The sequence below is a fragment of the Pomacea canaliculata genome, linkage group LG6 (assembly GCF_003073045.1).
Source record: "Pomacea canaliculata isolate SZHN2017 linkage group LG6, ASM307304v1, whole genome shotgun sequence".
Lineage (NCBI taxonomy): Eukaryota > Metazoa > Mollusca > Gastropoda > Architaenioglossa > Ampullariidae > Pomacea > Pomacea canaliculata.
In genome coordinates this window covers 7,561,299-7,574,652 of record NC_037595.1, presented here as the reverse complement: position 1 = coordinate 7,574,652, position 13,354 = coordinate 7,561,299, and the positions used below count along the sequence as shown (strand labels likewise).

Below are 13,354 nucleotides of genomic sequence, written 5' to 3'. Positions count from 1 at the left end.
GCAGACGATTTTTTTTCCTGACTAAAACGAGGCAGATTTGTACAAAGCTTCCTGTTTGCTAACATATCAGATTACTAAATCGAGGCAGGTTTGTATAAAGCTTCCGCTTTGGTCACATTCATTGTTAAGGTTCGCCGAGACTAACAGCGAAGTTAACTTCGCAAGAGGCTAAGCGTTGGTCTCGGCAGACAGCAATCCACCTACACACACACATTAACATCCACCTTCATATTGATCTACCCTTTTCGATAATTTTGTAATTCACAGGGGACAGCAGAAATAAAAATCATCATTGGATCGGAGCCTCCCATAACGCGCATTATTAATAGGCGCCTACATACACCTCTCGAACCCCCTTGGCCCTTGGTGACAAGAAAAAAATGTTTGCAGGCAAGATCGAGGTAGTATATTCCATATATTATCGCTTTATTTTTAATTGCTAATGTTAATATATAACAACCTTCACATTAAACTCAATAAACTGTCACGGGCTTTATGTAGTTAATTTGCTTGCACCACCACACTCTCAAGTCTGAAAAAAAAAAGTGAATATACCGTGAATGTTTCAACAGGTGGTTCAATGTGTGTGTGTGCGCGCCCGTACATGTCCGTAATAAATCTTATATATATATAATAAGAAAACGTATTTTTGTGGATGTAAACAAAGAATTGAATGGAAAGTTAATATGTGTGTTTCATTGCGTTTCTACCCAGGGCTTCTGCAAAGGCTAAATTCTTTGGGGTCCCAGGGACCCCTTCTTCAGATTTTTAAGGGGTCCCTGTTCTTCGCCCAAATTTGAAGGGGACCCCATTGACGAAAATTGAAGGGGTCCTCCGAACTTTTAATGCGTACTGTACGCAATTTTTTGCGTAAGCAGAAGCCCTGCTACCTATCGATTTTCCCTCCCAAGGCGATTTGTTGATCTCTGTATCCCTATCTTTGATCTCGTGACCGTTTGTTTACACCTGTCTGCGTATTTTTTTTAGAAGCGTTTGGTGATGATGTCGATCGTTGATCGTGATAAGCACACCAGCGATAAGCGGGGACGAATTTTGGCTTTTACTCGGTCGCCTCGATCTTTCTCATCGTGTAAAGGACACATACGTCGACGATGGCGTGTATACCCTCCCCGAACTCTCGCTTTAAATTACCCCCCTCTTCATGTTTGGCATGTCACCATTGTGCAAACTACTGAATATGAATGAGGCTCAATCCCATTTTCAAGGATGTTTGAACAAGGTTTTTGCCTCTTTTTAGCTTCCTTTATGTATACCGTACACACCCGGTGTAGGAAAACTGAAATCTGTGACTTATTTTGCCCACTAAACTACAGTTATACAAAGACTCCATTTTCATTGGTAATTTTGCTTCGACAAATGGCTGTTATTTTTTAGTTGGATTCGTGGTTTCTCTCTTGAACTTTCTTACCTTCTTAATTCGAAGAAACTGCCTGTCTGATGCATTATGTAAAACAAATAGAAGTGCCGTTCGACTTAAGTACAGGAAGAAACGTTTTTCTGTGTTGGCTTATACCTTCCATAAGAGGATTTCGCCACTGCAACGTTCCTTTCTTTTTGTGGTGAACATCAGCAGATAGTCTCTTGCACTTGTGTTTTGATGTAGAGTTGTTATGAAGCCTGAACAGCGATGTTTCATCTTGTTGCACAGAACCAATTTAAATTGCAGGCGTTCCTCATTACAAGTTGTGTTATTAAAATAGTATAATAAAATCAGCTGCTTATGCAAACATTTATATTCTCTATAGTTATTTAAAGGTTCATAATATATTTTCACAACTCCTACTTCAGCCCTCCAAGTATTAAAAAAATTTAACAGCAGTCTGTATAAAGTTTGTTATATCATCTACAAAAAAATTAATTACTTAAGTAATTAAAGTAATGATATGGTGACCATGCAGGAGGCCGCTAACATCACTCGCCTCGAGCGCTGGTCGCGTTCTCTGTTTACAAGTCAGCTTGTTTGCATACAGCTGTACAAACAACGGATTCACAAGAGACACACACATGTCAGTATTGCAAACACGTGTGTCGTATACCCATCAACATGTATTAACGTCCTATAACGGCTCATGTTACACGTCAGTGCATGGTTTCCATGGCATCATGAAGTCGTCTTCACCTGTGATCATGGCGTGTGACTGACAGTAGGTAGATGTATGATCGCGCGTTTTACTGCAGATCGATGCCCCAAATTTTCTCTTCTTATAAATATATGATCCATTTATTCCACCGGTAGCTGAGTTAAGATGAATTTCATGTGTGCATTTCTCGATCTCTTCTACCAATTATTGTGAATATATGATGTGAAGTGCTCAGTGATATGCATGATACTGTGTGTATATCGCTGGTCGATTTAAACACAGCTAAGAGTCGAGTTGACCACATTCGGAGCTAATTCGACCACCGATTAGTTGTGTATACTATTATTCGTATGCGAACACGCGCGCACACAAACATACAACAGCCAGGTGCTATTATCTCCATACAGTAAGTTTTGAAGTCTGGGTTCACACAAGAAAGAGAAAGAGAGCAGATGAGTACAGTGTCCGGGATGAATTAATCTAAAGTCCTTTAAGCGTGTATAATTAATGGAAGTGAATAAATTATGCAGTTATAATTGTTTTCCTTGCTGTCTGGTCGATTTGCCGGGACAGACAATACGCGGTTCGTAACATTTAGCCGACAGTTTGGTTTTAGAAATCAGATCATTATGTACAATTTCCCCTCAGTTATATGTTCTAGCTATCATGCTTGCACGTTTAGTGATATTTTTTTAATTATAAAATAATTTTTCAAGCATAAATAAGGTTTGTGAATAATTGTTATTGACAAAATATGGAAATTAAAAAACTAAGAATATTGTATTATTCATATATATATATTCACACTGCCATATTTAATCAAAATAATTGCAATGTATGATAAAATATAGTAGGTCAAGAAACTCCATGAAACTTTTTTAACAATTCATAGCTTACACCATTTAAACTAAAATATCATCAGCTGCAATATGATGAACAATAAAACTGAAATATCTTTATTTAAAAGAAAGACAAATATATGAAATCTCATGAAATGCAAATCTGTAAATGCTATTCAAGTCAGACTTAGGTTATAGTCACTAAGACAGGGTCAGCCAAGACATGCTACTGCATTATCACCTGCAAGGAAAACACAATTCTTGCAAGACTTGGGAGAGCTGAGACTGTTGTCAATGCCTGTGATTACTCCATGATTTGGAGATGGAACTTGTTATCAGCACGTGAGTCGTGCCCTAGCATTTAATGAAGGTTTTGCACTATACGCTTGCCATGGAACGTTTTGCTTTCCCTCTCTCTATATGTGTGTGTGTGTGAAAGATGATGAGCGTAACAGCTGGTTCATCTAGTGAATGTATTTTGATTTGGAGACAATACTGTTTGCACAGCCTAGCCACGTGCAGCAGTCATGAAAGAGTAGCTGTTGAATGAAGTAGACAGATGTGGAGTGATTGGAATGAGGTGTAACATTGAATTTTTTCTGTACATGGAGATGGAATGGTGACAAGAAGAATGTGTGACTTCATTTATTTTCATAATGAATAGTTTCATGATTTTGCCGTACCTTCTTCTTGTTCCTAATCGCCCCCGATGGAGCATAGGGCCGCAACTACACCCCATCGGACCCGGTTGTGGGCGTCCCTTTCCAGTTGGGTCCATGTCACATAAGCTGTCTGCCTCTCTGTGGACTGATCTCCTCCACGTCTGTCTAGGTCTCCCAACCCTGCGCTCCCTTAATTGTGGGTTCCAGCCCAGAGCTTGTCTTGTTAAATTGTCAGCCGGCTTTCGCAAGGTGTGACCGATCCAGCCCCACTTCCGCTTCTTGATGTCTTGGCTGGTTGGTTGGTTCTCTCTCACAGGCCTGTATTGGAGATCTTCTCAGGCCATCTGATGTTGCTTCTTTTTACCTCTGTTACATCTAAATCTATTTAAAACAAATACAAGTTATCATTTTTTGTGATTTAAAATGTTGGTTTGATATAGTTACAATAATGATTTTTGATACATAATATGGAAATACTGATTCCTGACACTGAATACTGATTCCTTTGACATTGGTTAAACAGTATTAAGAGACATCCATGTTGGCTGTATTACATCATACAGTAGACTCTCAGTTAAGGATTAGTAGATGCTGATAAACTCTACATTGACTTGATATTTAAAATTTAATACAGTAATAAAAAGCAAATTAAAACAAACTTAAAGTAAAACAGTTATAAAAAGAGCTTTGTGAATGCAGTGTGTAGTTTTAGATAAATGGCAGATGTTAAACTTTTCACCTTAATAAACTTCACTAGCATTTTTGTAACCCCAAGTAGCCCAAGAAAAATGCGCACTGTTCAATAGAGGAATTTTACTGGGTAGACATCACATCAAAATCAAGTTTGAATTTATATTCCTTCTGACAATTTTTATTTGAAGTATTATTTCTTCAGACTTTATTTTATTATATTTTTTAAAATATGTTTTGGCCAATTGTTTGAGAGTGCTGATCGCTTGAATTCTGGTTGATAGAGAATCTACTGTACTTCAATCTTGCTGAAAATCTCGGGATTGATCAACTTGTTAGCTCACCAGCTGACACCTTGATCAATAAATGTATTTTCTTTGCAATTTCGTGACTTTATTTTGTGACCTGCACCCTAAAAGGCTGTTGTATTCAAAATACTTGTAAATAAAAGACATTAATCGATTTTATGGATAGCAAATAAGTCAGATTTGCCTTTGTGTTACAAATGTTGCATAGAGTAGAAACTGTAAAACACAGCTGCTACAGTTAAAAAAAGACACGAAGGCACCAACCATGGTCAATCCTGACTGAAGAAGACTGTACGAACTCCCTTAGGACCTTTGTGATGGCTTGAAGATGTGAATGCAACAGCAGCAAGGATCAGAGTTTGGTTGAAAGAAGAAATGCCAAATACACATTAAAAATTCAAAGCTAGAGAAAAGAAGTTTTTTATTCTAAAAATAGGTTTAGTTTGTGGGAGTAAATATGACATGAAAAATGTGCTAATGATTAAACAATTCTATTTCATAAAAAATATGGTGAAAAAATTTAATGAATATAATATAATTAACATAATACAAAAGAAAACAAAACCTGGCATTTTGATCATACTATGATACTTTAAGACACAGTGATAAATATCACAGAGTGTAAATATACATATAATTTTAGTGACAGGAGTGTGATAATTGTAATATGGTCCAACTGGATAAAAATACATATATTTACATGTTTTTTTTCTGGGGTGAAACATTATGCTAAGAAGGTTAATATTATTAGTGGCAATTGAAAATCAGAAGGCACTTCACGAACATGAGCAACATCAGTAAAATGTTTCCAATAGTTTCTACAAGACCTCTTGCACTTTAAAGACTTTTCTCACAGTGATCCCCAGTTCAGACTGTCAGACAGCAAGAAACATAGTCATCATAGGGCGACCAGGAAAACCTTTTGAATTGACTGAAGTAGACTGTTTGAACTCCCTGTCTTGGTGATGGCTTGAAGATGTGTTTGATAATGCTTTGAGACAGTGATGAATATCACAGAGTGTAAAATACATGAAGTTTTAGTGACAGGAATGTAATAATTGTAAAATGGTCCAATTGGATAAAACCTTAAAGATATATATATATATTTACATGTTTTTATCTGGGGTGAAACATAATGCTAAGAAGGTTAATATGATAAGTGGCAATTAATAAGCAGAAGGCACTTCACAATTATAAGAATCATAAGTAAAATGTTTACAGACAAAGGTTACTACAAGACCTCTTGTACTTTAAAGACTTTTCTCACAATGTTCTCCCATCCACCCTTTCAAACAGCGACAAACATAGTCATCATATGGTGATGAGGATGACCTTCTTTTGGACCAGTCTTCATTTTCTTTTAACTGGACTGGGCTTTCTCTTAGCTGACAGTGTTCACGTCCACTGGCCTTCAGGTGAAACTGGACTATGGCCTCAAGGTCCCTCCTAATGCATCGTCCATGCCCACTGCACAGTTTAGAGCTACAAGAGGTGAAGAAATCTGTCAGGTTTTTGACATATGGCCCCAGAATAGTGCTGATGTACTTTTGCAGGAGAAGGCACTCATTGGGTGTGTGCAAAAATGATGATGATCCCCAGATTACTACTCCAGCAGCCCCCATGTTTGCTGGAAGGCCAATGGCAAGCGTAAGATTTTCCTTAGGAAAAGAAACAAAAGATCCCATAATATATGAGCATTTAGCCCATTCAAGATGCAAAGATGATATACTGAGCTAATGATGCTGGAATGCACAAAATAACCCTATTTTCCAAAGCAAACTTACAAGAAATAAGGATAAATCAACTGTATCCTTCCTCAATCCATACTGAAATTGCACTATTATAAATCCAAATGAAATGAGATATGATGGAATTCTGAAAGTCTTTTCATACACAGGTTTATGCAGATGGTCACAGTCATAGTCCTTACTACCTTAAATAGATGAAACTCTACTTATGTTGATGACCACTCATAATAATAGATAACTATGTATATATAAATATAACTACCAGCTCTGCAGTTTGGTGCTTCACCTTTGAATTGCTAGCCATTTAGTATTTTCATGCAGAAAGTAGGGTTGCTTCTTTTATTGTCAAACAGTGCTAGTTTGGAAATGTTTCAGCTTGAATAGTTATGTTTTTACTGCTTCATGTCTAAAATATTTGTGTAAAAATTATAACAGTCTGTACCACGTGTACCAGCTGTCTAAAGTGTAGACCATATATGCACAGAAAAGTTACTTAAGAAAATTAAAAGACAGCTCTTACTTCCCTTTCTACAAAATAAAAGTAAAAACAAAAAAAACTAATTTTAATGCTGTTATGACCATAAGCAGAATTACTATTATCCTTTAACAATGGGATGAAATACGAAACATATCAATGGATGATTATACATTTTAAGTTTTAATTAATTAAATACAAATTTGTTAACTGAATAGTATGCATATATTTATTAGTAAAATAATATAGATAACTTATAAGTTAGATATCAGAAAAAATATAATATATATAAAAACATTTATAAAAGCTTCTGAATGACAAGCCATACATTTAACTCTTTACAGTTCACTTTCACAGGCATAAAAAAAAAAACAAACAAACCCAAAACTCCAAAACACGTTCACTCTGTGACAAAACATGAAAACCTTAGCTGTAACACTACTAAGCTAATAAAAAGCAGTGTTCAGTGCATCTACTGTATACATACATATCCTTCTCTTAACTCCCATAGTTAAAAAGCAATTTAAAACAGGTTTTGTTACATTTTGGGATTAAAATTTAAGAATTAAATAATAAAATTAAAACCTCTGAAAAGAAGTTTGTTCCATTCTCCTGACACAATGTATAAGGCAGAATAAGAGTCCCTGGCTCAGAGTACTTGGCCCAAACTCGTAGGGTTTCGTTGACAGTACCCTGTATGTATTTTTCCACTGGCAGGTATGCTGCTTCATCTGACATATAGATCCTTGGATAAAGGCCTGTACTCTTTGTCCAGATGTATGCCAGTCTAAGATAAATACATGCAAAAGTATGAAAATGAATCTTTTCACCAATTTACTGGTCAAGAGCAGTTAGCCATTTTCGAACTAATGTATTGTGAATAGTCAGAGTTATGGGAGGCTAAAAAACACTCAATCTTAAAAAAATCGATTGACAAGCATGTCTGTATTCCTTCTCATTAATGCAATAATGTTAAATACCAAGATTTGCAGCACTGAGCATTTGACAAGGGCATTTACAGTTCATATTGCCTTTTATTAAATTTCATCTTTTTGTATTATATCACATAGCGATGCTTATTCACACACTCATGTGTTCATTTGTCCAAATATACATGTACCTGCACGTTTTGCACTCAGATATATATGCACTACCACTTGCATGTGCACACACACACACATACAAACACACATTTGCTTGCAGCAAAGTATAAGCAGCGGCCAAGGAACAACCAAGGGGAAACAATTGTGAACTTACAAATCATTCTGTGCTTCGCCACCTGGTCCACCCCAGTTACGTGGAAACCCATAGTATCCCCAGTGTCCTCCAGGTCGAAGATCATATGTGGCATTTAGAGTCCCCTCAAAGAAGTTCCTTCAAAAGCAAATGTACAAGCAAACAAAATTACAAGAGTTCCTTCAAGCTAAATGACAGCAAGCTTGTCTTACATAAGTAATTACACAAATTTCTCAAGACTACCTATTTCCATCAACACATACACAATTGCTACTGAAATGGCTTGTGCAATTTGTTACTAAAATACATCTTGTATGAAACTGTTATTGAATTCATCTTGTGCACAATTGTTATTGTAAATATACCTTGCCCCAGCATCAAATTCTCTTTGGGCCTCCAATTCAGCTGCCTTTTGGCTCATATTTGGATACTTTTCATGCACAATTTCCAAAGACAATTGCTGATAGACTGCTAGTGAATCAAAGTTATGAACATAAAGTGGGCGCCAACTCTCAAAATCAATAACAGATATGCCTGAGAAGTTGGATTTTAAGTTCAGAACTTCTTGTTGAACTTCCTTCAAATGGTATGTCAAGTTTCCAGCCTAGAAAAAAGACAAAATACTATTTAAAAAAAATTATAGTAATTAAGAATTTCATCTAGATTTTCTAAAATAAATCCTTTGTCAAAAAATGAATAAGCCACTTATCACATTTTTCTCAGGTTGAAATAAAAATAATCGACAGTATTAAAAATGTGATGAAAACATTGGAATCAAGATGCGCCCTGCCCTATCCTGATGTCTGTCCAGACTGTGTTACAATAGCCAGAAGAACTTAATCTGACACATGGTTGTAACAGTTTATTTTTTTAAGAGATCCCTCTACCTCACCTGAGGAACACCACCATTGTTTTTCACTTTTGTCTTGGCATCATATGTTGGCCAATCTCCAAGACCATAGTAGATTACCATATTGTCCCCTGAAAATGAATCATTGTTATTTTCCACAATGTTCCAAGCACCGAGATTAAGGTTTATTCCATGTGATTCACAACCTCCTGTGGGTTCGTTCCATACAACAAGGAATGGTCTATCTGGCAGAAGAAAATCAGCTGTGCATGCAGCACCTAGATAGCTTGGGTTTTGGGTGACTACAGCTGATGCAATCCATGGCTCAATGCTCAGAAGGAGCAGTAAGATAAATATAGGGGCAAGAGGAATCTTCTGACATCTCATTTTGCTGCTTGCAGAAGTAAGGTTTCGCTTCAGTAAATTTCAGCCTGTTAATTAAAAAATAACATTAAGAAAAAAAACTCATAGTATTAACTCACACATATAGTTTTTGACATGTTACGAAAATACGAATACAGACATAAAAATTAGGGTAGCAATGCATTGAATTTATTGAAAACAAATTGTGTTGGAAATGATAACTATAGTTTCAAGCTGAACAGAACAGGTACTCTTCTCAAAACAAATCAAATTTCTCATAAAAAAGACAACTAAATAAAACATTTCCCTGTCTCTCATTGGTATTATATTACGTTTCTGTTTTCACAAAATCTATCAAGCAGTCTCATTATTTGGATGCAAAACAAATAAGCATATTCATCAACAGACATTACGGGTAAAAACCGAGCATTAATAAGTTTCGGGTTTTTTTTAAAAAAGCGTTTTAGTGGTTTCTCCATATAAGTTTTAACAAATTACTATTATGTGCTTCTCCTTCTCCTTCTCATATTCTCTCCTCTTGCATTTGACGACTTAATTCTTGGTTTGTTGTATAATCGACTGATCGAATGCAAGCCATTCACATCGGTGACAATAACCCAGACAATATCTAAGAGATTATCAGATGGGGGTTGAAAAGGCCGAGGAAATAATAGGCAGTCACTACTAATACTACAAACTGTATAGTGTGACTATCGCACCTCCAGCAGCACGAGAGCTCTTGCGTCGTCTGCTTTTCCGCTTCCTTTGATCGTTACTGGACCACAGATAGTAAACATCTCGAACTATAATATACGTCCATGGTAAACATTATTTAGCATTATGACTGTACCAACAGACTCCTTGTACTGTGACCACAGACATTGATGAGGATTTTTCTTTTAGATGTGTGTCCTATGGCAACATTGAATCAGCAGTTAGCAGTTTTAGTGCCTTGCACATGTGGGTTACTTGGAATACGATGACCGGTTTTTTTTAATGTTATATTTTTAATTAACAGGATGAAATTTACAGAAGCAAAACATTTCTTTTACAAGCAGCATCACGTGTAAACAACTCTATGTTCAAGTAGTGATGTATGTATCCTCATGTTTCCAGTCTACATCACGTGACTGAATAAAACTTAGATATTGACAATCAAATTGTAAGCATATTTATTTGCTGGGAAAATAATTTACGATTGCAATTACAAGGGGGCAGTAGAGGTCGTTTGCCCCTGTGGCCCCGTGTGTAATGGTATTCTAGATATTTGTTTATACGAAAAAAAAAAAACAACAGAAAACAATGCTAGTCAAGGCCAAACCCCACCACACCTGTGGGCCAGTGTACACCAGCCCTCCCTGACCTTCCCTGCCCCCTTGTCGTCAGGCATCCTTCGACGAACACTGTGTGCATTCTTCTTTCCATGTGTCCTTCAGATTCCCCTTACATAATAGTACCATCAAACAGACTTGCAGCACCGACACTGGGTCTGGAAGTAGGGTGGAAGGTGTCAAGGAACTGTGTCCTAGATGTAGGACCAGATGGATGAAGGCTGCTCACTTCTCACACCTTTCATACAGCACTCGATTAGCTACCCATGGTGCGCTCAGCAGCGCTTATTCATCTGCACAGCATGTTGTTAACGCCCAGCTTCACGTGCCTTTAACAAGTTACAAATGGCTGTAAAATAGACACTGAGATATACAGATGTTCAGTCTGATTGTTCGACACCGGGGATAGTCTTTTTGCACTAAAATAATGCAAAAAACAAAGGAAAGATAGAGAGAAGAATAGAAGGAACGTCGAGGTCAAGAGCACGTCAGTGCATGTACCCTGGGCAACAAGCTAATTAGCATAATGATAGAACCGGGCTTGACACACCTTCGACACACCATCTGTTAAAGGGGGAAAAGAGATGAGTGATTGGTGGCTACCTTTGTTGACTGAACGGGGTGTCTGTGCTTTTTTATTTTATTTTTATTGAATGTCAGAGAGAGAGAGAGAGAGAGAGAGAGAGAGTGCTACACTTCTCTCAAATATTATTGTAACTAAGTAAAATGATTCTTTAAAGATAATTGATTTTGAGTGGGACCATGCAGGAGAAATATGAATACTGATTTTTTTTAAAAATTTTACATACCATTGTTACAAGCAAAATAACAAAACATCAATGATGACAACCACGATCATTAAAATAAAACCACCAACATTTGTCAACTGACACCTCCATCTTTGCATTTAGTTACACATAAAAAAATTAATAAAGTGAAGATGAGGGTCAAAGAGCACCGACATTCACCTGGATTGTCTCCTCACAGACACGCTTTTATTTGCGACAGTCGCGGACATCAGAATCGGTAACCATGGCAGTTGGGCGAGGTAGCCACGCTCGTCACACGCGATGACTCGTCGCCCCACCAACGGCTCAGCTGATGAGGGAGGCGGCGTCGACTTCATCATCGGTGGCGGCAGCCAGTCACGCGTCGACGATGGAGCCCCTGGCGGCAAGGACAGCAACAGTGAAATCACTTCCTCGTCAGCCTGCAAAAATAATGTGACTCCTGTATGACCCTGGGGGTTCGAAGTTGGTGTGTGTGTGAATGAGCATGTGTCTGTGTATGTAGTTAGGACTGAAAACTACTCATTAGCAGTCATTTCTGAAAGGAAAGGGAGGCCAGCTTCAAAGGTGAGTAAGATGGAAATGAGGCAAATTTGCATCCAAATACGTAGCACAAAGTTGTAATAAATGATAGAAAGTAAGACAAAATCAAGACAGAGATAGATAACAAGATTTGATTAATTTCCTTATTTATTAGGGCCTTGTGAAGAGGTGTGTGAAATAACACCACATATCATGACAGGACGAGTATCCAGGATCTCCAAATCTGTCCAAGAAATGTGATCAGAGGAAGATAACTCAGGAGATTCCGTTTATGGCAAAATAAACAGAAAAATCTGCCTTTTCTCGCCAATCTTCATTTCCTTATTCTTTAACTGGAGGTACTAGCATTCAACTGACTGCTCTCAAGGATCTCTATCTGCTTCTTCAATTCAAGAAAATGGTCGTAGTCACTTACAGGAGGAGTCAGCACATGAGAATCTTTGATACCAAGAAGCAGATGAAGAACTTGACGGAGCAAGGAAAGCAAAACTTAGCAGGATTCACAAGGTCAAGATGTCCTCATTTTCACTCACACTGAACACCTTGGACCTATTACAGCCATGGAGTGAAGATTATAACATCACAGCCCTCACTTCTCCCCTTTATCCCCTGTCACGTCAAGGATAGACCATCAAGTGCACACTCTGTCGGCCATCTGCCATGGTTCGCATTCCGAGGACAACTAAAATACAGAACTATAAGAAATGAAAGCCTGCAATCCGAAAGAAAGACATGTAACTCTGCTGCAACTGTTGGTTTTGAACTGCTAAAGAAAAAGTTAGAATATTTTTACTTGTGCACTCATACCTTGCACTTAGACCGTCCATCTACATTCAGAGAAGACATGGACAAGCTTCTTCGCAAAGAAACAAAAATTCTTTGCTCCCATCACCGTAGCAGTTTAAGGAAAGAAGAAAAAAAAACCCAACAAACAAACAAACAAAAATAAAACAAAACAAAAAACAAAAACAAATTCTTACAAACGTGTGTTGTGTAACAGGTCCATGACGCACCGCGCCGCTGACGGCTCAGGTGATGAGGACAGGTACCTGAGCATCGATGGCGGCAGCCAGTCACGCTCAGGCCATGGAGCCCATGGCGGGAAGGCCAGGGACACCAGTAAAATCACTTCCTCGTCAGTCCACAAAAATAATGATGCTAGTTTATAACCCTTCAAAACCACTGCTCGAGGGGTGCATGAGAGAGAGAGAGAAATACGTGTGTCTGGGTGTGTGTGCGTGTGAACACTGTTCCTTGCCATGTCTGCGAGGAAGAAGCTGGTTGTTGTGTCAAAACTGTGAGAGTCAGAGGGAGAAGGAAGGACGGAGGAGGAGAACCAATCCGTCACTGCCACAGAGAAAGTCAGGGTCATGAAGGAGGGGAGGCCAAGGTTGCTTAAAGAGCAAAGCAAGTGCAATC

At 37.9% G+C, this 13,354-nt stretch overlaps 1 protein-coding gene across 3 annotated transcripts; it reads right to left on the bottom strand.

The window, feature by feature from the left end:
* Positions 1 to 5,005: 5,005 nt before the first annotated feature.
* On the bottom strand, positions 5,006 to 10,006 carry LOC112566661 (hyaluronidase conohyal-Cn1-like). 3 transcript variants are annotated; one of them, XM_025242955.1, is made up of 6 exons: positions 9,772 to 10,006; positions 8,953 to 9,341; positions 8,426 to 8,664; positions 8,082 to 8,198; positions 7,410 to 7,611; positions 5,006 to 6,259 (listed from the first exon to the last, which is right to left on the bottom strand). In XM_025242955.1, the coding sequence occupies exons 2-6, from the start codon at positions 9,295 to 9,297 to the stop codon at positions 5,852 to 5,854; spliced, it is 1,311 nt and encodes a 436-aa protein (XP_025098740.1). In that variant the 5' UTR covers positions 9,298 to 9,341; positions 9,772 to 10,006; the 3' UTR covers positions 5,006 to 5,851. The 3 variants fall into 3 exon arrangements, with proteins under 3 accessions (XP_025098740.1, XP_025098743.1, XP_025098741.1); XM_025242958.1 differs by having other exon boundaries at positions 8,953 to 9,041; XM_025242956.1 differs by having other exon boundaries at positions 8,953 to 9,345; positions 9,798 to 10,006.
* Between the last annotated feature and the right edge of the window lie 3,348 nt (positions 10,007 to 13,354).